The sequence below is a fragment of the Camelina sativa genome, chromosome 19 (assembly GCF_030686135.1).
Source record: "Camelina sativa cultivar CO46 ecotype springtype chromosome 19, ASM3068613v1".
Classification (NCBI taxonomy): domain Eukaryota; kingdom Viridiplantae; phylum Streptophyta; class Magnoliopsida; order Brassicales; family Brassicaceae; genus Camelina; species Camelina sativa.
In genome coordinates, this window is record NC_141898.1 from 23,757,006 (window position 1) to 23,781,791 (window position 24,786).

Below are 24,786 nucleotides of genomic sequence, written 5' to 3' on the forward strand. Positions count from 1 at the left end.
AGAGCAAGATGTATAACTTCCTAAATTCTAGCTGGAGAATATTCACAATACAACATAATAGCAATTATATCTTCCATATTTTCCAATATCTTAGCCGATTCTTTAGCTAAGGCTGCCCTAGTGGCTATGTCAAACTCCTCCTTGCTTGGAGTGTAATAATACTCTTTAGTATTTTTTTTTGGTCAAAACTCTTTAGTAATCTAATCAAGTTTATGTTTGCCCAATAAAATATAAAGTGAAAATTACTTAGATTGACACGAATTTGCCCAAAAATAACTGATCTAAACCCCAAATGATCGGGAGAACTAGATTGACACTAATATTGTGTTAAAAGTCCAAAACACCTTAACCTTTTTAATTTGGAAAGTTTTCTTAATTTTAAGGGATTTTAATATGTATTAAATATTTATTTTTCTAGCTAAGGGTTTTTATAACTCGAAATATTTTTTTTTCTTCTCCCTTCGACATTGTCTTCTTTGCCATCGGGATATTTTGAGTGTTAGGTGTTGAAAATTAACATATCGATATTGTTTCCTTCGTCGTGGGTCTCTGTGGGTCTGGGTTTGCGATTCAAGTGGTTCTGGGTTTGCAAGTATCTTTCTCTTCTCCGTTGGTGACCAGAATTTCCGACAGCATATTTGCCTCTCCGTTGGCATCGCCGGCCGCTATTGTTCTTCTTCCAGCCGCAACTTCTGTCTTCCATTACTCTCAATTTAGCCAATTGGTGAGTTTATTCTTAATTCCTCTGATTAAAATTTTGTTGTACCATGTTTACATGATTCAATGTTGCATCTGATTTTTTAATCCCATTTAAAGTGCAAATATTTATTGCTTTTTTCTTGTAGGTCCGTGTGAGGCATATGCTTCCAGTTTCAGAGGATAATCTGTATCCTACATGGTGCGATGCGGATGACAACAAGGACCCAGACCTTGAAAACTTGATTGAAGATATTTTCCATGATCGTTTAAGAGGCAATGCTTGGGAAAGATTGAAAACAGTCAATGTGAGGAAGAAGAAACGAAAAGTAGAAGATGGTAAAGATGGTGAGATCAGAAGTAGTCAAAAGGAGAAGAAGTTGAAAGAGGCTCACTCTTATGATGATGAAGGAGCAGAAGTTCCAGACATGAAGGAGAAGTTATGCGAAGAACATATCCAGGTTAGATTTTGTTTAATTATCTGATTTGTAAACATAAATGTTATTGTTGTTGGAAGTAAGTTAGTATGATTCACTTGTATATAAACGCTTGCAGGATGTTGTGGATGATCAGAAAACCTTGTTGGATATTTGGAAGCTGTTGGAAAAACTGAATGGGAATATTTCAGACTTGGACAAGAATCTGAGCAGTAGGATGACCTGTTTGGAGACTAAATTCGAATCCTTTGTGAAAGAAAGTAAAGAGGCAAAAACTTGTGCTCAACCAAAAGAGGCCAATTCTGACAATAATGAACATGATGAGGCGCATAGTGAAGCACCTGTAAGTTATTATTTCATTCTCTACTAAGAATTTGTTTTATTTATTTTGTTTCGTGAGTGTATTTTAACCTTTGCATTCTGATATATATTTTTTCTCTCACAGTCTTGGATTGTAGAGATGAAGGAAAATTCAAAAGAAGAATTTCCTGTCCCACAGTGAAAAACAAGAAGAAAAGGAGAGAAGAAGAGAAATCCGAGGATCTTTCTTTGTGTGAGAAGAATGATGCGAGTAAGGTTGAAGAGAAGAAGAGTTTGGCTAAGGTAGCAGTGAAAGCTGCAATCAAGGTTGAAAAGAAGAAGAGTGTGGATGTTTTTGATGGTCACAAGGAAGAGAAGCAGAAGAAGGTTGTTGTCAATCCACAAAAGGTTGTTATTCCCAAACTTGATAAAAAAAAAAAAAAAAAAAAAAAAAAAAAGAAAAAAAAAAGTGAATGTGGACATGGATGACGTTGAAGATGTAACCGAGAAAGTCATAGCAGCAAATCAGAAAATGGCTTCTAGTTCTGAAGAGGCTTGGTCAGACCCTATAACACAGAAGGCTAGTAAAGTGGTAGATACTACATTGTCACTACTTCATGATAAGTTACAGGAGTTAGATGGGGTGACTCATGGTAAACGAGTGCCACAGTTGGCAGGATCGCAGAAGTTTCCTTTCATTGGCAGCTCTACAGTGAAGCGCATAATTACAGATGACGACCATATCAAACCTGTGGAAGATGAGAAAGCTGAGAGACTTATGGAGTTCCTTGCATCTGATGAGTAAGCTTTTGTTTTGTTTTGTTTTTTTTTTTTTTTGGTAAATCTCATAGACGTTAAAGGGATGAACTAATCTTTATTGTCATATAATTTTTCAGGGATGAACGATTTGCAATGGATAGTTACTCTGTGAGATTCTATTGGCAGATTATAACTCCAAGAGATGAGTGGCCAAGCTTTAACTATGGATGGTTGAGAGGCTATGTAAGTTCTCAGTTTTTTTTCTTAAAGTTCTCTGTTTTAAAAAAAAAAAAAATATATGTTTAGCTTTTTACATGTTTCTAATGTCGTTTTAATTCTAATGTAGCACATGGTTCATGCAATGGCTATGTTTCGAAAACGGTTGATGCGTGATCCATGTCCGTACCCTACGCAACGCATAGCCTTCTTGGATCAATATTTTATCGCGAAGCTAGAAAAAGATTACAATCAGTTCGCACCTAAGAACTTCTTGTTCAGGAAAACCTTTTAAGAGCACTTCAACGGAAGAGCTCCCTATGATTCTGCGACAAACAAGAAGTGGTTCACTGAGGTAGATCACTTATATGCTTGTCTTTTTGTCAATGATAATCATTGGATGGCTCTGCATATTGACTTGCCAAGTAGGAAGATTAATGTTTATGATAGCATCCCCAGATTGGTGATAGATTCAGACATGGTTAAATATTGCATGCCTTTTAGGAAAATGATCCCTGCAATGTTAAGTGCTTTTGTTCCTGAGGATATCCGAAAGAAGAGTTTTGCGATGTTAGAAGTGAGAAGAGTGAAAAGAAATGTTCCACTGAATGAAAATCCAGGAGATTGTGGAGTGCATGCACTGAATTATATAAAATGTTTAGCTCTTGGGAAAACATTCGACGGCCTAAGCGATAGAAACATATCATCCCTACGGACAAAGCTAGCTGCAGAGATTTATGACGAAGTGGGAGAGTTAGTCGTACCAAATGAAAAATATCCTTACTTTCGTGCTGGGGACATAGAAGTCCCTCACCTTATGGATGAGGGAGAGTAGATTGTAATCATAGTTTTTCATGTAGTAGTCTTTTCATCTTATTTCTTCTAATGTACTAGTCTTTTTCTTCTTATGTACTAGTATTTTTCATCCTAATGAACTAGTTTTTTGTTGTGGATTTATGTTTGTTTATTATGTTCTAGTTATATTTGTCATGTTATCAAGTACGACCAAAAAACAAATAATGCGAACGTAACAATAGCTTTATAAGTTTGACGTGTCTGAACGTAAATAGCATGCAATAATGAGAAGAAAACAAAGTTCCTATGAAGTACATGTCTTTCGATTATTTCCTACTTGATTGCAATTTCCACATGTATGTAGCTTTCTTGGCTTTTTCTTTTCTATAGCAATCTCCAATACAGATTTAATCCTCGAATTCTTTGGCCTTCCTAGTTGTTGTCGAGGTATAGGTGGTAAACAAATGTCCTTCGTCACAGCTACAGGAACGGATTGTGCAAAATCTCTTGGCATGATGGCATTTTCATAGGAACTGTACAAGTAGTTCGTGTAAAAATATGGGTGTGACATTGAAATGCGAGAAACTTTGCGATGTTCAGCTGCTGCAATTGGTGGTAAGTGCATATTCCACGGCTAGCCTTCGGATAAACTGTTTTTATTGCTTTCCCAATTGATTTGTGTCTGTCCGATATAATGGCAAGTCCTCCGTCATCTGGTATAATACAACTGAGTTGCTTGAAAAATCATTCCCATGACTCATCATTTTCTGTATCAACCACAGCAAAAGCTATTGGAAAAATCTGAAAATTTCCATCTTGAGCTGTAGCTGTAAGGAGTGTCCCTTTGTATTTTCCCTGCAAAAAAGTGCCATCAACGACCACCACCTTCCTCATAAACGGAAATCCAATTATGCTTGCACCAAATGCTAGAAACATATACTTAAATCTTTTAGACTCATCCACTTTAAGATTGGTAAATGTTCCAGGATTTGCCCTTTTTATCATGTACAAGTATGTAGGTAGCTGCTCATATCCACTCTCTGGACTACCCCTAACCAACTCACGAGCATATCTTAGTTTTCGATAAGCTTTCCAATATCCAATCTGTTAATGTGAAAAAATGTTAATATTAATATTTGTATGTAGCGTAACATACAATGATAGGAAATAAAATAGTACCTTGACATGAAATCGTTTATTTAAGGCTTCTGCAACATGCTTTGGCAACACCTTGGGTCCGACTCCACCTACGAAATCCTTGTATAACATTCCAAGTATCTCATGCGTTGCTTGTCGGGTACGTGATGAACGCTCCGTAACTGAACATGTATGATCTGAAACAAAAACACACACTTGAAACTTTGGATACTCTTTTGTTGGTGTAGCTCGTACCCTCCAAGAACATCCTTTTACCCAGCACTTGACAATCAGTAGAGATGGTGTGGATTTATAAACAAAATAATCAAACTTCTGAACCAAGGTTAGTATCTTTAACCTTGTTTCCAAGTGCTCTTTTGTTTCATAACACTGTCCAACAGCCAAATCAAGAGACGACAATTCCAACTTTGCAAACTGTTCATCTTTCTTTTGTTCTTCAATATAAATACCAGTACTCCTCTTCTTCAATGGTAGTTTAGTTTTTTCTTCTTCTTCTGGTGGAATCCCACAGTTGGAAAAGTTCTCATCGTGAGAATCTGTTCCATCAGAATCGTCACAATAATCAAACCTAGTTTCGTCGTCGTCAGCATCATCATCTTCCTTAGCGACAACATCTTCAATATAAACATCTTCCACTAAATTGTCCTCGTTTCTTGATTGTTTCCTGTGTAACGTGGGATCAACTAAAGAGCACTCTTAATTCAATTCACACACAACTTTTTCCTTCACTTCAACACAAAGTCGTAAAGTATCCCTCTTCATTTGTCCCAAAAACGTGTGAAACTGTCGAGTATTACCAATAAATACTGGAGGTGTATCACTCGGTAACTTCTGTAAAAGCATCTTCGAAATCTTGTAACTCAACCCAACATCATATACTTTGTCATTCAAACAGAAATCCTCATACACCATTTGAATACAATCATCATAACTCGTTTTATTGTTACACTCTAGAATTCGACAACCTCTCTTATTATCCACAGCAAATAACCATTTCGTTTCCTCAAAGATCCACTTACCACATACGAGAATCACTTGATCCATGTGTAATCTAGTTCTTTGATACGTGACAAATTACGGTCACGAACCCAAAACAGAAAAGTGAAGAGAATACCCAATAATTAAGATTTGGAACCCAGAACCGAATCTTAGATGATCCCAAAAGGAAAAAAAAACATCGGAATTGATTGGATAAAGAACACAAAAGGAAAAAAAAATAGAGGCGACGATGGAGATCGTGAATGTTAAGGAAACCGTTGCCTAATCTATAACCCTAATAATTATATGGTTTCGATGACAAATATGTCAAGTATCATAAAAAATCTGTCATACATATATTAAGTCTGCCGTTTAGTAACAAAATAAATCAGTTTATTCAATAAATATTGGTCACCAAAGTAAAACAATAAATCTGTCATTATACGGATTTAAAAACATATCTGTTATGACATTCATAAAATCTGTCAGCATGTGATTTTTAAAACAAATCTGTCATAACTTAAAAGAAAACAATAAAACTGTCACTATACGATTTTAAAATCAAATCTGTCATCAAATGAATTTCAAACAAATCTGTCATAACTTAAAAAAAATCTGTAGTAACGTAAATAAATCTGTAAACACTCTTAAAGTCATTCTAGTAATTGTTATTTTCTTTAAAAAATCTGTTACTAAACCGCATATTTAAAAAAAAAAAAAAAAAAAAAAAAAAAAAAAAAAAAAAACTATCATAACATAAATCAAAATCTGCCATAACATGAAACAACAATAATTCAACTATGGGTTAATCAAGGGTTTCTTTTTAAAATTAAAAATCTGCCACCAAAATGTAGTTTTTTTGTAAAATAAAAAAATATGTCATTGTAAAAGATAAATCTGTTATTACTTAATGTCAATCTAGTAATTATTATCTCGTCAACAAATCTACCATGTGACCACAAATTAGTAGTCTCAAAAACAAAACTGTAGCGACTAATCAAAAAAAATCTGTCATATATTATGAAAGTCTGTGGTAACAACAACAATAAGTCTGTCGTAAAAAAAAAAACTGTCACTAAAATTAAGTCTGTCATAACAAACTACAAAATATCTGTCAAAAAAAAAAATCTGCCGTGGAAAAATCTGTCGTAAATGATAAAATCTGCCACACAAATAAAATCTGTGACAACTGAATGGCAGACTTTATAAAAAAAAAAATTGAAATTTCTGTGACCTAAAGAAAAAATTAGGAGGGATATTTTGGTAAAAAAAAAATCTCATCAAAAGAAAAAATGGTATTTTAGGAACAAAAAAAAACTAAAATAACCCAAATATTTTATGAGTTATTTAGGCTATAAAACCCATAATTTGAGTCAATCTAGACTTTTTCCCAAATATAAAACACAATTAGAACGGGAGCTTTAACAATGCATTGAAGTGTGTTGATGTAGTAGAGAGATGTTTCTGTTAGAGGCGTTATGACATAAATCCATATTATCATATTGTGAGTTTAGGAGGTATGCTATTTTTATATATATACTATGATCGAGTTTAATTCATATATCGATCAAACAACGTCCACATTACCCTAAATTCGAGTCCAAAAACCATCTCGAAAACAAAATTTTGTTCTCCAGTCTGCTCTTGCATTTACCATATAGAGCATTATATATGGTCTTAAGACTCAAATTAACTAAAATTGTATTTGCACCATCACATAGATTAATTTTTAATTTTAATTATGGTATGCTTTGATCAATAACATTTTTATAATAATTAAATACAATTATGATTTCGACCAGGACCACCATAGAAAAAATGAATTCTCCATAGAGTATTATAACCAGACCTAATGTTGTAACAACTCTCTTGCGTCATATAAGAATAACCTTCCTTAGGTTTTATCTTAATATCATGTTCGTTGATTGTCTCAAGATTCCTAAAATAATTAGCCTTTTGATATCCCTTATCTGCAAAATGTCCACTCCCCATATTTGTTGTTGTGTGTTATGAACCATCTTTAAAATTTATTATTTCACCTCCCCATTGAATTTGTGTCGCACCATCTCGTAGATGGTTAAATAATATGAAAGGCCAATATCCGATGAATTCATGGTCATCAAACTTCAACCACCAGTTCCCTGAATATGGATCCTACAAAATAACGAATTCATTTTCATTTTTATACCAAAAATCTTTTATAAATACGGTGGAAAATGGTATGTTCTATTGACCTTCCATATAGTTGTAGGAATATGATATTGTTGACCATTGTAGGTAGAAACATTACTAACGGTCATACCTAAAGCAAATTTTTGGTTGACAGGAACAAATCCGGGACAATCAAGATTGTAAGTTTGTAACAGCATGATTTGTACCATCTGCCTGTTTCCATGTTACCAAACAATACACAAGGTAAAAAAAAACAAACAATTTCTCTATAAGTACATATTATGACAATTTAAAATAATTTAAGGTAATACTATAAGCATTAACTCACAGTCCAAAAAATAAAATATCTTGGATTGGCATCACCATGGCGATCTTGATCGACCTAAACAATAGGCGATCGATTGAAGAAAAAAGAAAGATGACAAAAGATAATTATTCGAATATATATAAGGATGTAGCTGTAAAAAACAAAAAAAACAAAAAAAACCTGCCAACCAGCTTCAAGGCTATTAAGTTTAGAAAACGGGCCAGCCATAACCCACATTTGTGCTAAGCTAAACTCTTTTGGCATTTGTACATGAGGTTTCCAAATGTTTATTACCGCCTGAGCTCCATGAAACTTTCTTTTCACTTGAATTTGGGCATACTATATACACACATGTTACATTAATAGGAAAAAAATACGGCTTTTCAAATGCTAATGTATATCTAGTTTATATGCACCTCATGTATGGAGTTACTAGTTGAATGTGATAGTTTAGGACAGAGTCGTGCCAACATTGATGAGTATCTTCTTCTTTTTTTTGGACAAAACGACTTTCATTAAAATTTAAAGCCTCAAAAGAGGAATGTTCTTACAACTTAAAAGCAAAGGGTTACAAGAAAGGTAAAGATAAAGACTACATGAGTCTTCCAAGAAGATGCACAACCTTGAAGAGCTTGCAAAGGATGGAAGGTCTTTTAATGTCTTGTAGGATTCAAGTTTGAAGACAAGCTTCAGAAAATCCCTGACTAACAAGTGCTCATACTTCGCTCGTACGATAGATGCATAGGAGCTTTTAAAAATGTGCTGCATGGAGGAGGCTAAGGGGTTAGATAATTGACAAGTGCTCATGGCGTTTGAAGAAGATGAAACCGGGAATCGTATTTGATGGGTGACAAGCCGTAACAGAGCAGATGGGTCCTCCCTCGCATGAAGCCATTGGCCATGGAGGTTAAGGAAATCCACACAAAGCTTATCGTCAGATTGGTCCTGAGAATTGAAATCAGATCCGAGTTTTCGATCTTGTGGCAGTAGTTGACAAGTTGGAGCAAAGGGTACTAGTAGCCGATTCAAGCAGACTGTTGGATCAAACTCTAAGTTAGGATTCAGCAATGTAGGCTTCCAAACAGAGCTATTCAACTGGCCTCGACAAATATATCTCTCAAAACACTCTAAAACAACCAAACTTCTGCTACCGAGGAGAACTCGACTTGACCAAGCATAGATGACTGTTGCCAGAGAGATTGAGCTTGCAATAACACTATCATAAACAGATCTAGGTAGACAATCTCTACAGCTAGATTTACACTGTCGGAAGGGATCCAGTAATTTAAACCATTCACCAAGCAGGCTCATAAACGAAAGCTGCGGTAGGAAAATAAGATACCTTTCCACGGTAAGAGTTGTATTCCTTAAGTATAAAGATTTCACATAGATGGACTCGGGGAACAAGGGATACAGGGCTGGATGTATGATGAGGCAACGATAACCAACGCTCATTGGAGGTGTGGTCATAATGTCGTTCCTGTACAATCCATTTAATTGACCTCGACACCAGAAAACCTCAAATAGAGGGTTATGAAGACCGGACCTGGACATAGAAGATCTAAGACCGAAATCACATCGTCGATAGTGGTTCAGTGAGAGTATGCTCTTACATAGCTTGGCCAAAAGATGGTATGGTAACAGGATTTCAGAAGAACATTGCCAACACCAGTTCCATGATGTCAAATTATCTTTCAGATGGAGTCTTCGGCCACCGTACTCAAATGATCGAAGCCACATATCAAAAGGTTTTGACAAGAAGAGGATAGCGACAAACATGAACCATCGTCGTATTGGGTTTGTGCACAAGCTTCTATTAGTGGGCCGAGAATTGATTCTAAGGCCCAAAAGTGAGGAAAGGTCCACTAGGTGAGAACCTAGGGTTTCCTGTGTTACACGTCGGCTGCGTCGAGGTGGATATCGAAACAACAGTGAGACAAACCTCTTTGGGGAGATCTAGCTCCACGAAACCACTTTACTCATGGTCTTTGAGGGTCCTTCAGCAAAGATTCGACTTAATCTGGATCTGCACACCATGGGTGAATTTGGGAATACTTGCTGCTGAATCGACATTGTGAGCAGAGGCTGGATCTGGAAGAGAGATATCAGCCAAATCCGCCTTCTTAAGCCAGTGGATCATGACTGACCGGAATAGGTTGAGGGTTTGAGCAAGGATTGAGAGGGTGTAAAAGTTTGAAAAGATTGAGATACAAACCAAAAGAGATTAAAGACGATGAAAAACAGAGAACAGAAGCAAAGGAGAAAGAGGAATCCCGACGCCGGCGATTCATACTTTCGCCGGCGATGGAGAACAAAGTTTGAAGGGGTTCCTTGATATTAGTGCCTGAGAGCGTTTGGTTTTAATTCTTTTTTTTTTTATTGGTTTAGCATTTTACATTGATGAGAATCATAAGCGGTTAAAAGAAAAATGCTCCAATTCATTAAAAAAATATTAATAAAAAAATTTCACTTAAGAAAACAAATTAACAAATGATATATAATAATTCTAAAACATTTTTTTCCATTTTATCCACAAAATAGTTAACCAAGTTTTAAAAATAAAATTACAATTTATATTTACTATTTGCAAATTGAAAATGAATTGGGTAAAAAAATCAGAAAAAACAAAGTAAATAAGAAAAGAAAATAAAAAAAACATGAAATATTTTACCGAAACTGTAAAACAATTTGGGAAAAAAAAAACTTTCAAAAAAAGTTTTATCCCTCTAAACTATAATAATCAAAAAAATAATGAAAGATGTAATGAGACTAGTAGAAGCAACAAAGCAAATCTCTTAATTTTACACTAATTATTAAATAACTATTGTTTTTATCTTTTTCTTAATTAATTAACGTATTAGAAGTGTATGTTTGGATCCTACAAACCCAAATTTTGCTTCTCCGAATAGCATAAAGTTTTATCATTATAAGTTGTAAACCTATATTTGATATTAAAATAATTTTATTAGCAGTAAACTATGTAATCCAACTAATAAATATATGCCCTTTAATAATTTTTCTAATTGGATGCCACAAGTGAGTGCTTCTTTTTCTCTCACTATGGCACGGCTCTGGTTTAGGATGATATATGATGTTCGAATCCTTCCTGTCATATCTTCGTAAAATATCCTTTCTTTTTGTTCTTCTGATTGGAATACTATTCTTGGGACATTATTCATTGATTGCCCAAAGTTGTGTCACCATATTTTGTTTTTCTCTATCTGAAGATTCATTGTTCCATTCTTTTGGGTAAGAACTTGGTCTCATCTACAACACAACAATGTTAGAACAAAAAATAGGAGATTAAACAGAAAAATGCTAGCCTAAATGTAATAAATTCCATAATTTGAAACAATGAAGACTGTATTATGTTAATGATTCTTTTGGTTACACAAAATTCCAAAGGTCTATAATTTTATGTTAAGTAAATATACTGAAAAGAACTAAGAGCCTGAACTGTGTGGTTTTTGAATAAAGGATGATCATATATTGGGTGATTCTTTATATGAACACAATCTACAATATCTCCATCTGGGCTCTGTATAAAGATTATGAAACATACATTGATTAAAATTTGGTGAAACTAAAGATTTAGTTAGGTTTAATTTTTTTTTCTAGTGTAACTCCACAATTTTGTCAATCTTAATCTAGTTACCTATAAAATAACAACAAATTATACAACTAACCTTACAAAAAAAAAAAAACATTTAGGAAAAGTCGGTCCAACTACATATAACTAATAATACCAAATCTTTACATAATTGAATGACGTGTTGACAAATGAATTCAATTGCGTAACCAATAATAATATTAATTTGATTGTGGTTTACAAATTTACACAACGACGACGACGACTTTGAAATTTCTACAGAAGTGATGACTTCTACTTTGACTTTTGCTTTAATTTGAGAGTCTTTTGATAATGAAAATTACCTGCCACCTTTTTTTAATTTCTTACTATAATTAAACAAAATAATAATAAGAATAAGTTTTATTATTTAATTACTTTATTTCAGGAAAATAAATTGACTTCAAAGTTGTTCATCATCATCTCTCAGACAAAGGAGAAACCTTTGGAGCTTCTCCTACTTCACACGATTCTTCTTCCCTGATTTTCTCGGTCTTTTTTTACCTTTTGATTCTTTCTCGCTCTTTAGCTAGACTGGGTTTTCAGTATTACTCGGAAATTTCGTTCTTTATTTCATTTTTAGGAAGTTTCCGAGATCTCGGCGGAGTACTTTTTTTTTTTTTTTTTTGAAGACGAGCCAGCGATGGTTTGGTACTCCTCAAGCTGTAGAATTATGTATCTGGATCTTCTTCTTTTGATATCTTCGAGCTGGGTTTTGGATAGATGCGAAGGAATTGGTGAATTTGGGTTTGAGTTTCATCACCGTTTCTCGGATCAGGTTGTTGGTGTTTTGCCTGGGGATGGTTTGCCTAATCGAGACTCTTCTAAGTATTACAGAGTCATGGCTCATCGTGATCGGTTAATCAGAGGTCGTAGGCTTGCCTCTGTTGATCAATCACTTGTTACTTTCTCTGACGGCAACGAAACTGTTCGTGTTGATGCCCTTGGATTGTAAGGTTTTCTTAAATTTCATTGCTTTGTCAAAAAAAAAAAAAGGTTTATTTTTTAATGGAGAGAGACTTGAATGGTTTGGTTGGATTGTTTTGTTTGGTGTTTGTAACAGTTTGCATTACGCTAATGTGTCAGTTGGTACGCCGGCTAATTGGTTTCTGGTTGCTTTAGATACTGGAAGTGACTTGTTTTGGTTGCCCTGTGACTGCACTAATTGTGTTCGTGAATTGAAAGCGCCTGGTGGCTCGGTAATGTTTCTTTATTTTGCTTATAGACGTATACGTGTTTCATTTGAGTATGTTGCTATGCTAGTAGGTTTTGGTCTAGATTGTGAAGAACTTGATGGGTTTGTTCTACGTGAGGGTTTATTTGTGGGATAAAAGAATAATTATAGAATAGAAATCTGACTTTGGGCAGCTCTTTGTTGACTAAGTCTTTAACACTAAAATACAGTGAGACTGACACTAGAGCTGTCGAGGATACATCTATGTTTGCAATTGATCACCATGTGGATTAGACAAATTTCGTGAATGAGATATGTTTATGCTTAGATTTTGTTTTATCGACATTTGATGTGTTATCTCTTTAGACATTTTTTTTTATATCTGCAAGTTGTTCGATTCCTTAAGGAAGTTTTTATTTTGTTGTTGCAGAGTTTGGACCTTAATATTTATAGCCCTAATGTATCATCGACAAGTTCTGAAGTTCCTTGTAATAGCTCTTTATGTACAAGAGGTGATCGTTGTGCTTCCCCTCAAAGTAATTGCCCTTACCAGATCCGGTATCTTTCTAATGGTACCTCGTCTACTGGAGTCTTGGTGGAGGATGTACTTCACTTAGTTACAAATGACAAAAGTTCCAAAACTATTTCCGCTCGAGTTACTTTGGGGTAAGTAATTTCTTCCTTACAGACTTTTGAGTATTATATCATAGAATTTTTTTTATGTTTCTTAAACTATCTATTATGTTGGCAAGCTTAAATCTTTGTGATTTCGTCTTAGCAATCTTTCTGTGCTGGAACAGATGTGGTCAAGTTCAGACCGGTGTATTCCATGATAGTGCAGCTCCAAATGGTCTTTTCGGTCTTGGCTTAGAAGACGTATCGGTTCCTAGCGTACTAGCAAAGGAGGGAATTGTGGCAAACTCATTCTCAATGTGTTTTGGGAATGATGGAGCTGGTAGGATCAGTTTTGGAGATAAAGGTAGCGTAGACCAACGGGAAACGCCATTGAACATAAGACAACCACAGTAAGCAAGCCATTGAATCATATCTTTTTTTATGTTTTACCGAACATGTCCATCTCCTTGAATATACTTCCAGTTTTTTCTTCTAACTACTCTATTATTTTCATGTCAACCAGTCCTACTTACAATATCACCGTCACTAAAATAAGCGTTGGAGGAAATACAGGCGATCTTGAATTTGATGCTGTTTTCGACTCTGGAACCTCGTTCACTTATCTGACTGATGCAGCTTACACCCTTATTTCAGAAAGCGTGAGTTTTCGTCTTACATATTGTATTATGATCTTGGTTTGGTATTACATGGCTTGATAACCAATATGATTGTGCAGTTTAATTCTCTAGCTTTGGACAAACGTTATCAAACAACTGATTCAGAGTTACCTTTTGAGTACTGTTATGCATTAAGGTTGCCTCTGTACTCTGGTCACCATCACTCTTATTATCTCTGAAACCTTACTAACTAACTTCTGGATCTATCTATGTGCAGCCCGAACAAAGACAGCTTCCAGTATCCAGCTGTGAATCTTACAATGAAAGGCGGGAGCTCATATCCCGTATATCACCCTTTAGTAGTAATCCCCATGAAGGTTAGTTAGGCCTCTGTTATTACAGCACACCTCTGTTCTGTCTCTGCCAATACTTAAGCTCTCTCCTTGTGATGATTTCAGGACACAGATGTGTACTGTTTAGCCATCATGAAGATAGAAGACATTAGCATCATCGGACGTAAGTATCTATTTGGAAACTCAACCAAAAACTGTTGTGTCACTAAACTTAAAAATGCAAGAGTTTTATCAGATTTCTTCGTTTTTACAATTTGTAGAGAACTTCATGACTGGCTATCGTGTTGTCTTTGATCGTGAGAAACTGATTCTGGGGTGGAAAGAATCTGATTGTGAGTTCCTTATCAAGTGTTCATCCCTGTAGAGCCTAAGATCCTAAACTTCTTTCTAACCTGACTTCATTTTTATGGCTAAAGGTTACACCGGTGAGACCTCGGCGCGGACGCTTCCATCAAACCGTTCCTCTTCTTCGGCTAGACCACCAACATCTTCGTTTGACCCAGAGGCGACAAACATACCATCTCAAAGACCAAGCACGTCGACTTCTTCTACCACTTATTCTCTCTCTATCTCACTTTCATTATTCTTCTTCTCAATTTTGGCCATCCTTTAATTTTTTTTACACGTATATATATTTAGACATCCACTATACACGAATTTGTATTCTTTAGAAGATAATGAATTACCAAAAAAATCTTACACTACAGCTGTATTTTTTTTCTTTTCTACGTTGTATATTTGTCTAACTAGGTATGGAGCCCTTCGGATATCGTCAAAAAACTCATTTTAGTAAAATATTTATTATAATATTTTTTAATTAAATTTATTTATTAAATTATTAGTATTCCTAAACTATTTAATAAAAATTTCAAAAATATACAAATTTTTCAAATATTCTTTATATTTTTATTGAAATATATTCTTAAAATAATCTTACCTTCACATATGATTAAATAAATAATTATCAATGCTACACACATCAAATTAAACAAAATTTTACGATTAACTGCCATGAGATAATATTGCAATCGTGTTATTTCGTTCGCTTTTATTCGTCTTAACCATTCATTCGTGTCTTTTCAATGTAACATTTTATCAATGTCTTTTCGTCGAAATTTTTCGTAAAATATTTTTAATTTTTGAAAAATGAATAAATGCAATCTACAGTCTTCTCTTCTTAACCTTACTGTCATATTTTTGTATATTTTGTGAACCGTTACAACTTATTCTCTTGTTGTCAAAAATGATATGTAAATAATAATATTTTTAATTTTTAATTTTTTTTGTTTTGTTTTAAATGATAAAATTATGAATACATTGTATAAGACAGTATAAATTTCTTTAATAATCATATAACAAAATACAAATATTAAAAATATTAATTGAAGACTGAAACGACCTGACCCGTTTTTTTTTTAAATAAATAATAAATAATAATAATTAATAACTACAGCAAGTGGTCTCATATCCACTAGCCATCTAACCACAAACAAAACCAACAACGGAAATAACAGATACCAATATCCAATAAATAATTCAATAAATAATAACCAATAACCAACATTAATTCCAAATCATAACCTAATGATCCAAACAGCATAAACCAGAGAACCAGCAATCCTAAACAACATTCTAGCACTCAACTCTAGCCACCTAACAGAAGCCAGACAACCAAGCGAACCACTGGAACATCCTCCTCTTCATTGCCTTGATTCCACGATCACACTTTGCCTTTACCTGCACCACAAACACATATTGCAATGCATGAGTATTTAATAAACACTCAGTAAGGCAATCCTCCCATCTACTAGGCTATACACACAAGCAATAGAGACATCTCTAACCATTAATAAACAATCAACAATAACAAACCAGAACTCAGCATCGATCGACACCAGTTGGAGGTTGCGTCGAACGACGCAAAATCTGCATCGACCGATGCAAGGTTAACTTGAATCGACCCATGCTCCCATTGCATCGACTGACGCATGCTCGACATAGCACGAAAACCCTAGAGTTTACGCGCCATCCTCGCATTTGCATCGACCGATGCAATGCCGAGCATCGTTTTCCCCCGCAGCTTCTCGCCGGATCTTCGTTCCTACAACCACAAAACTCGATCCCAAGCCACAAGAAAGCTTCCCAACGTCCCAAATAACAATCTAATAAGTCTAACAACACATAACAAGCATATCAGAGAAATCTCCAGCTTAGATAAGCTATAGTCATGCACTTACCTTTGCCAAGACGAATCTGAACCTCAAACAAGCAATAGAACACTCCTAGCAAGCTCTTACAACGTTCTAAACCTCAGATCTCACCAGGAAACGCCACAAACACCAGGAACACTCAAGAACACTTTTTCTCCCTTCTTTTCTCTCAAAAACAGCTACCCTCGTCGAATGAGACAAAAGAAACGACTTAAGGGTTTTCCTTTCCCTTTTGCCCAAAACGCAACGTTTAACTTAAGTCAAAACGCCGAAACTCAACCATGCATCGGCCGATGTACAACCTGCATCGACCAATGCAATCCCTAAATCAGAATTTCGGTTTGCGGGTGTTACAATTCTCCCCCACCAATATAGATTCGTCCTCGAATCTCGAACAACCATCAGCCAAGGACTCCTGTGCAACCGTCTCCACGGCCCGCACTCCTCCGACCAAACTCCGAAAGGTCACCTCTAGGCGATAGACTCACGCTCCATGCATTATTTGCTCTTTCATCGGGCCTAAGCCCGCATGCCATAATGTATATAAGGGAGTCCAATACTCGTCTCTCGGGTTGCCACCCTACAACGCGCCCCCGAATCGGCATCCGAAGTCGATATACCAGCCATACTCCCAAGCCACAAAGTCTTAGAATATGGCGGTACTAGGAGGACTTAAGTCCTCCATGAGTCGCGAGCAAACAATTCGGAACACGTCAGAGTCCTATCCCTATCCAGGTTTCCTTCCTGTGGCTCGCGTAAGACAACACGATGCCCTACCAACCCCATATCCCCTCACTGGGATACCTCATGACCACACAAGGATCATCTCACTGCCCAACAGACCGCCACAAAGGCCAAACAAATATCCTAAACAGGACCGCCACCAAGGTCAAACAAATGTCCTAAACAGGACTGCCACCAAGACCAAACAAATGTCCTAAACAGGACCGCCACCAAGGCCAAACAAATATCCTAAAAAGGACCGCCACCAAGGCCACTCGTCCCGAAGGACCGTCACAAAGACCATCTGTCCCGAAGGACCGCCTCAACAGGCACTCTGGCTAAACAGCCTGCCACAAAGGCCACACTATGGCTAAACAGCCCGCCACAAAGGCCACACAACGGCTAAACAGCCCGCCACAAAAGCCACACAATGACTAAACAGCCCGCCACAAAGGCCACACAATAACTCAAAAGACTGCCGCACACGGCGCAATGACTCAAAAGTCCGCCACTAAGGCCACACAAGCCCTCTCCCAGGCTCTCCGCCACTAAAAATGGACAATTCTAACTCACATAAAACTTTCCATTTTTAGCACTTTTCACTTCTGAAAACTTTCCACTTATAGGACTTCCAAAACAAGAAACTTTCCTCCAACACACTGCCTCGCGGAAACTTTGTACCCCAACCACCACCTCATCTTGTTACTTAGTCGCACAACCAAGCGACAAAGTAAACAAGAGAGATGGGCTGTAATACTCCATTCCCGCTCCAGCCACGGATTACAAATGGGACCAGGCTAGGCAAGCTCAAGTCGCGGCTTGCTTCTCATACCACTTCTTAAACCTTGCCTTCATCCTCGCTTCAGGCTCCCAAGTCTGCTTCTCAACACCATCACAATCCCAAAGGAGTCTCATCAAAGGAATCTTCTTCTTCCGAAGTTCCTTGATCCTCCTCCCGAGAACCCTCACTGGTCTCGCCTCCAAAGTCATGTTAGGCTGAAGATCCTCAGGAATCTGAGCCAACAACTGATCATCCTCGCGGAGACACTTCCGTAACATAGACACATGAAAAACCTTATGGAATGCACGCATAACCTCAGGTAACTCCAGTCTATATGCCACTGGTCCAACTCGCTCAATCACTCTGAACGGACCCATATACCTCGGACTCAACTTAGTCTCAGTCAATGACCTTTTCGGACCCCGCAACATAGCCATCTTGAGGTACACTCTATCTCCAACCTGAAACTCAAGATCTCTCCTCCTCCTATCGGCATAACTCCTCTGCCGATCCTGAGCTTCCTTCATGTTCAGCCTGAGAACTCGAATCTTCTACGAGGTCTCCTGAACAAAATCTGCCTCGTACATGCTCTTGTCCCCCACCTGAGTCCATCATAACGGTGTACGACACGGCCTCCCATACAAAGCCTGATAAGGAGCCATGCCAATACTCGCCTGGTAACTGTTGTTATAAGCAAACTCTACCAAGCTCAAATGATCTGCCCAATGGCCACCCCAATCCAATACACACATCCTCAACAAATCCTCCAACGTCTGGATTGTTCTCTCTAATTGTCCATCTGTCTGGGAATGATAAGTTGTACTCATATGCACCTTAGTGCCCATCTCCGCTTGAAATGCCCTCCAGAACACTGAAGTGAAATTGGAATCCCTATCAGACACAATGCTCGTTGGCACCCCATGCAACCTGACTATCTCCTTCACATACTTTTAGACAAGTACCATTAGCCGAAACCTGATACTCTGAATCAACATCCTTTGAGGCATTCACCAGCCCCAAATCCTTCTCATGTGCCAACCGCACTCTACTCAACAGATCTGCTCTATCAGCTGCAACCAAGCCCAACGGCTCCTGAGAAGCCGCACACAAGCTCAACGCACTGATCTCTCCTACTAGAGACTCCTTATCCTGATCCTGAGCCGAAGCCGCCCGCTTTCGACTCAAAGCATCTGCAACCAAGTTAGCCTTACCAGGATGATAGGCTATCTCCAAATCATAATCCGCCACCAGCTCCATCCACCGCCTCTGCCTCAAGTTCAGCTCGGGCTGAGTGAATATGTACTTCAGGCTCTTATGATTTATAAACACCTGTACCTTTGCATCATAAAGATAAGATCTCCAAATCTTCAGGGCAAAAACTACAACACCCATCTCCAAGTCATGAGTAGGATAGTTGTCCTCATGCTTCCGCAACTGTCACAAAGCATAGGCAATCACCTTCCCATGCTGCATCAACACACAACCCAAACCAACTCTGGATGCATCTGTATACACCACATAGGGTTCTCCCTGCTCAGGCAAAGCCAACACCGGAGCAGTAGTCAACATCTCCTTCAGGCTTGCAAAACCCTCCTCGCACTCCTGTGACCAGACAAAAGGAACATCCTTCCCCGTCAACTTAGTCATAGGACGTGCTCTGCTCGCAAACCCCTGCACGAATCTCCTGTAATACCCTGCCAACCCGAAAAAACTCCTGATCTCCTTGACATTCTACGGTTTAGGCTAATCCCTGATAGCCTGAATCTTCTCTGGATCTACAGAAACCCCATCTGTAGACACAATGTGACCCAGAAAACCCATCTCCCGCTGCCAGAAACTACACTTGCTCAACTTAGCAAACTACTTCTGCTCACGCAGCTTCTCCAGAACTGCTCTCAAATGCATTGCATGTTCCTCAGGACTCTTAGAATAAACCAGGATATCGTCGATGAAAATGATGACAGATACATCCAGAAACTCATGAAACACACTGGTCATCAATCTCATAAACGCTGCTGGTGCGTTAGTCAACCCGAAAGGCATCACCACAAACTCATAATGCCCATACCTCGTCCTGAATGCAGTCTTCCTCACATCTGCCTCATGTATTGGTATCTGATGATAACCCGACGCTAGATCTACCTTGGAGAACCAAATAGCACCCCTCAACTGATCCAACAACTCATCGATCCTCAGAAGAGGGTACTTGTTCTTCACAGTGACCCGGTTCAAACCCCTGTAATCAATACACAACCGGAAACACCCATCCTTCTTCTTGACAAACAACACCGGTGCTCCCCGCTGTGATACACTAGGACGGATGAATCTCTTACTCAACAAATCCTCTAGCTGCTTCTTCAGCTTTGCCATCTCTGTTGGAGCCATGCGGTAAGGAGCCTTGGATAACGGTGTCATCCCTGTTTCCAGTTCAATTGTAAAAGGATCAGACCGAGAAGGTGGTAATCCCTGCAATGACTGGAACACATCCACAAACTCCTCCACAACCGGAATACCGCTAACCATAGACTTCCCCACTGACTCTGGCATAAATATAATAACCAAATAACCCTCACGGCCCTTCTCGATCATCTTCCCAGCCTGAATGGCCGAGATCACGAGACTCCCCGAAGTCGGTCTAATCCCCTGATAAACCAACTTCCCTCCTGAGCGCTCAAACTCCACTCTACCCCGATGACAATCTAGATGAACCATATGCTGATGCAACCAGTCCATCCCCAAGATAACGTCATACAACTCCACTGGGGTGATAAGCAAATCCGCAGGCGAAGACTCTCCCGCGATCTGAATATCGATACCCCTCGCTCTACCAATGACCCTCAGAAACCTGCCTCCAGCAACTCTGACAACTCCTGTACGCTCTCCAGGATCTCCCACGATTCCCGCACTCTCTGCACACTCCAGGGTATTGAAGCTATGAGAAGCTCCAGAATCAAACATAACATGGGACTTAAACCCGCCCACCAACAAGGTCCCTACACAAACCTCATGTGTTGAGAACCTAACACTTTATCCCAGGACAACATAAAATCTGAACTTACTAAGAATTCACAAAGATTAAGTACCAGAAATTATACCTGTGATCGCCCCAGCACTGGTTCCACCAGTCTCTACAGTCGTGTAAACCCGTGGCGCCTGCTCAATCCGTGCCACCTGCTGCCCTCCCGGCTGCACCTGCTGCAACGCTGCCACTACTACCGGCTGCAACTTGGGACAATAGGGCCTGATGTGCCCTCGCTCCCTGCAATGATAGCACATACGATCTGCTGCTGTCAGAGCACTCCTCTTGGGACAGTTAGCAACCTTGTGATCCTTGCCTCCACACCCGAAGCAACTCGGACCACAAGGCCTCTGCGTAGCCTCCCATCTCCTCTTGGTTCCCTGTGCAGACTTGCCGCCCCTGCTAGAACCTTCCTGAGCCTTGCTAGGCTGGACGGCTGGGCTAGCCGCCACTGACTGTGCCCGGATATCCTCCTCAATCCTTGCTGCAGTCTCAACCAGCTCTGCACGCGTAGGATAACTCTGCCCTCTATAGTGAACTCTCAAATCGTCATGTAGGGCCCTCAAAAACCTCCTGATCTGAGCTTCCTCAGACTCCATATCCCGACCCCCATACCTCGGAAGTCGACTGAACTCCAAGTCAAGCTCCCGCAGCGACCAAGTTCCCTGAGCTAGCTGAAGGTACTGCACCTCCAACCTATCCAGTGCCTCTCTAGGGAAATACTTGCGGTTGAACTCCAAGACGAAGTCAGCCCAAGACATCTCCCTCTGCACTCTCCTGGCTGCACTAGAACTCCACCACAACTGAGCATCACCAGTCAAATGGTGGACCCCAATGTCCATCCAAAACTCCTCAGGACATCTCAAAGTATGGAAGTTACGTTCCACACTTGTCCTCCACGCCTCCGCAGCGGTAGGATCAGTACCTCCCGAAAACCGCTTGGTACGAATATGGCCCATCTCTGTCAGCAGGCTGATATAATGAGAATGGACCCCCATATCAGCAGCCACTGGCTGCCGCTCCTCCGCCACCACTGGTGGCACTACCTGAGCCTGAGCCGGTGCCACTGGGACACCCGCACCTGGGGCCCTAACATCATCCGCTACAATATAAATTTCTTTAATAATCATATAACAAAATACAAATATTAAAAATATTAATTGAGAACTGAAACGACCTGACCCGTTTTTTTAAAAAATAAATAATAAATAATAATAATTAATAGCTACAGCTAGTGGTCCTTACCCACTAGCCACCTAACCACAAACACAGCTAACAGCAGAAATAACAAATACCAATATCCAATAAATAATTCAATAAATAATAACCAATAACCAACATTAATTCTAAATCATAACCTAATGATCCAAACAACATAAACCAGAGAACCAACAATCCTAAACAACATTCTAGGACTCAACTCTAGCCACCTAACAGAAGCCAGACAACCAAGCGAACCACTAGAACATCCTCCTCTTCATTGCCTTGATTCCACGATCACACTTTGCCTTTACTTGCACCACAAACACATATTGCAATGCATGAGTATTTAATAAACACTCAGTAAGGCAATCCTCCCATCTACTGGGCTATATACACAAGCAATAGAGACATCTCTAACCATCAATAAACAATCAACAATCAACAATAACAAACCAGGACTCAGCATCGATCGACACCAACATGCATCGACCGACACCAGTTTGAGGTTGCGTCGACCGACGCAAGATCTGTATCGATCGATGCAAGGTTAACTTGCATCGACTCCCATTGCATCGACCAACACATGCTCGACATAGCACAAAAAACCTAGAGTTTACGCGACATCCTCGCATTTGCATCGACCGACACACAGTGTGCATCGACCGATGCAATGTCGAGCATCGTTTTCCCCCGAATCTTCTCGCCCGATCTTCGTTCCTACAACCACAAAACTCGATCCCAAGCCACAAGAAAGCTTCCTAACGTCCCAAATAACAATCTAACAAGTCTAACAAAACATAACAAGCAGATCAGAGAAATCTCCAGCTTAGATAAGTCATGGTCATGCACTTACCTTTGCCAAGACGAATCTGAACCTCAAACAAGCAATAGAACACTCCTAGCAAGCTCCTACAACGTTCTAAACCTCAGATCTCACCAGGAACACTCAATAACACTTTTTCTCCCTTCTTTTCTCTCAAAAACGGCTGCCCTCGTCGAATAAGGGTTTTCTTTTCCCTTTTGCCCAAAACGCAGCGTTTAACTTAAGTCAAAACGCAGAAACTCAACCATGCATCGACCGATGCACAACCTGCATCGACTGATGCAATCCCTAAACCGGGATTTCGGTTCGCAGGTGTTACAAGGACCATTCTTAAATTGACGTAATGATTTGTTTAAATTTATTTTTATTAATTATTTTAATCCTTTTTAGCATAACTCAAACATATTTCTATTTCCAAAATCAATTTTTAGTTCATAAAAAATGAATATCAATTTAACTATTCAGTCAATCAGTAAAAAAATTACCAATCCTCTCAAATTTGAATATAACTAAACAGAAAATTATCTCTAGTCAAACATAAATAAATAATATAATAAATATTAGAGGGGAACAATAATAGTTAGAACTTATAACAATAATATTTAGGTGTATGATGTAGCATCACAATGTGCGTGTCTAAGGAAGATGGTCGGCCAAGGACGGCCAGGTTCATTGCTCTCACACGCTCCTCTTTTTTTTTGGCAGTCAGAATCCAAAACCTTTTCAAACTTTTATAATATTTCATATTCAGTATCTTTTGTTGTTAAGATTTCAATTTGAGTGTATTATGACTAGAACTAAATATACAAATTCTTTTAACCTATATGAAGTTGTAGATAAGTCTTTGTCGTCAAGATAGTTTGTTGGACAATCATCTCAACCGTAAATATTTCTGTTGATCACCAGTTTTCCATCTCCCAATAAACTGAATATTCCCAGCTGTAGAAAATATAATAGAACAAACTATAATATTTTATTTTTATTTTTACCTTGATATTTCATAATCATATATTTTTTTAAAAAAATAGAAATATAGAAATCCATATTGTTTTCTATAATACAATTACTTTTCTAATCAAAAAGCATGGAGTAGACAAATATATATTTGTGACAAAAAAAATAAACAAACATATACGAGCCAATATGCTCTCATTTTCTGAAAAACCAACTTGAACCACATTTTTTAACAGCTAAAAACAAAAATTTCGGTTTGGATTTATACCAATATAATGATAACCCTCGATAAATAGATGGTTGTATACCTAGAGACTGAATATAATTAAATATTACAACGATTAACAAAATGTATCAAACTGTAATAAATTTCTCATAGTGATGAGATGTCATTTTTAACAAATTTTCTTTTAACCAATACAAATATAAAGAAAATTTGAATACAATGATGAGAAGTTATTTATATATAGATTTCTAAAGATGTGAACATTTGAATAGACAAAACTGTTTGTAAAATACACAACTCTATATTCAACAGGCGCAATTTTTTAGAGAGACGCAACTGTAAAAGTTTTCTGTCAAAAATATAAAATAAAGAAAATTTGAACACAATGATGAGAAGTCACTTATATATAAATTTATAAAGATGTGAACATTTGAATAGATACAACTTTTTGTAAGAGACACAATTCTACATTTAACAGACGCAACTTTTTAGAGAGATGCATCAGTTGAAATTTTCTGTCAAAAAAAATATATATATATATATATTTTACGAAAAGGTACGACGAAAAATCGCAACTATTGTTGGCATTTTTTCAGATTGTTATTATTATATTTGAATACAATGATGAGAAGTTATTTATAT

The 24,786-nt window shown here is 37.9% G+C and overlaps 3 protein-coding genes and 2 pseudogenes across 6 annotated transcripts; 2 read left to right on the plus strand and 3 right to left on the minus strand.

Moving 5' to 3' along the window:
• Positions 1-416: 416 nt before the first annotated feature.
• LOC104767079 (uncharacterized) lies at positions 417-3,363 on the plus strand. Of its 4 annotated transcripts, XM_087503171.1 has the most exons (7): positions 417-724; positions 846-1,157; positions 1,252-1,476; positions 1,579-2,234; positions 2,330-2,435; positions 2,539-2,763; positions 2,913-3,363. In XM_087503171.1, the coding sequence occupies exons 2-4, from the start codon at positions 861-863 to the stop codon at positions 1,633-1,635; spliced, it is 579 nt and encodes a 192-aa protein (XP_087359297.1). In that variant the 5' UTR covers positions 417-724; positions 846-860; the 3' UTR covers positions 1,636-2,234; positions 2,330-2,435; positions 2,539-2,763; positions 2,913-3,363. The 4 variants fall into 4 exon arrangements, with proteins under 4 accessions (XP_087359297.1, XP_010489405.1, XP_087359296.1 ...); XM_010491103.3 differs by having other exon boundaries at positions 2,539-3,363; XM_087503170.1 differs by lacking the exons at positions 417-724; positions 846-1,157; positions 1,252-1,476.
• Positions 3,364-3,947: 584 nt separating this feature from the next.
• On the minus strand, positions 3,948-4,390 carry LOC147920917 (uncharacterized). The gene is made up of 2 exons (XM_087501289.1): positions 4,383-4,390; positions 3,948-4,275 (listed from the first exon to the last, which is right to left on the minus strand). The coding sequence occupies exons 1-2, from the start codon at positions 4,388-4,390 to the stop codon at positions 3,948-3,950; spliced, it is 336 nt and encodes a 111-aa protein (XP_087357415.1).
• A 12-nt stretch (positions 4,391-4,402) lies between these two features.
• On the minus strand, positions 4,403-5,405 carry LOC147920918 (uncharacterized; annotated as a pseudogene).
• A 1,710-nt stretch (positions 5,406-7,115) lies between these two features.
• Positions 7,116-11,869, minus strand: LOC104768157 (protein neprosin-like; annotated as a pseudogene).
• Positions 11,767-15,000, plus strand: LOC104767082 (aspartyl protease family protein 1). The gene is made up of 10 exons (XM_010491106.2): positions 11,767-12,397; positions 12,510-12,645; positions 13,051-13,286; positions 13,421-13,645; positions 13,759-13,894; positions 13,972-14,048; positions 14,130-14,229; positions 14,311-14,368; positions 14,466-14,537; positions 14,622-15,000. Exons 1-10 carry the CDS (start codon positions 12,090-12,092, stop codon positions 14,816-14,818), a joined length of 1,545 nt encoding a protein of 514 aa, XP_010489408.2. The 5' UTR covers positions 11,767-12,089; the 3' UTR covers positions 14,819-15,000.
• Positions 15,001-24,786: the final 9,786 nt, after the last annotated feature.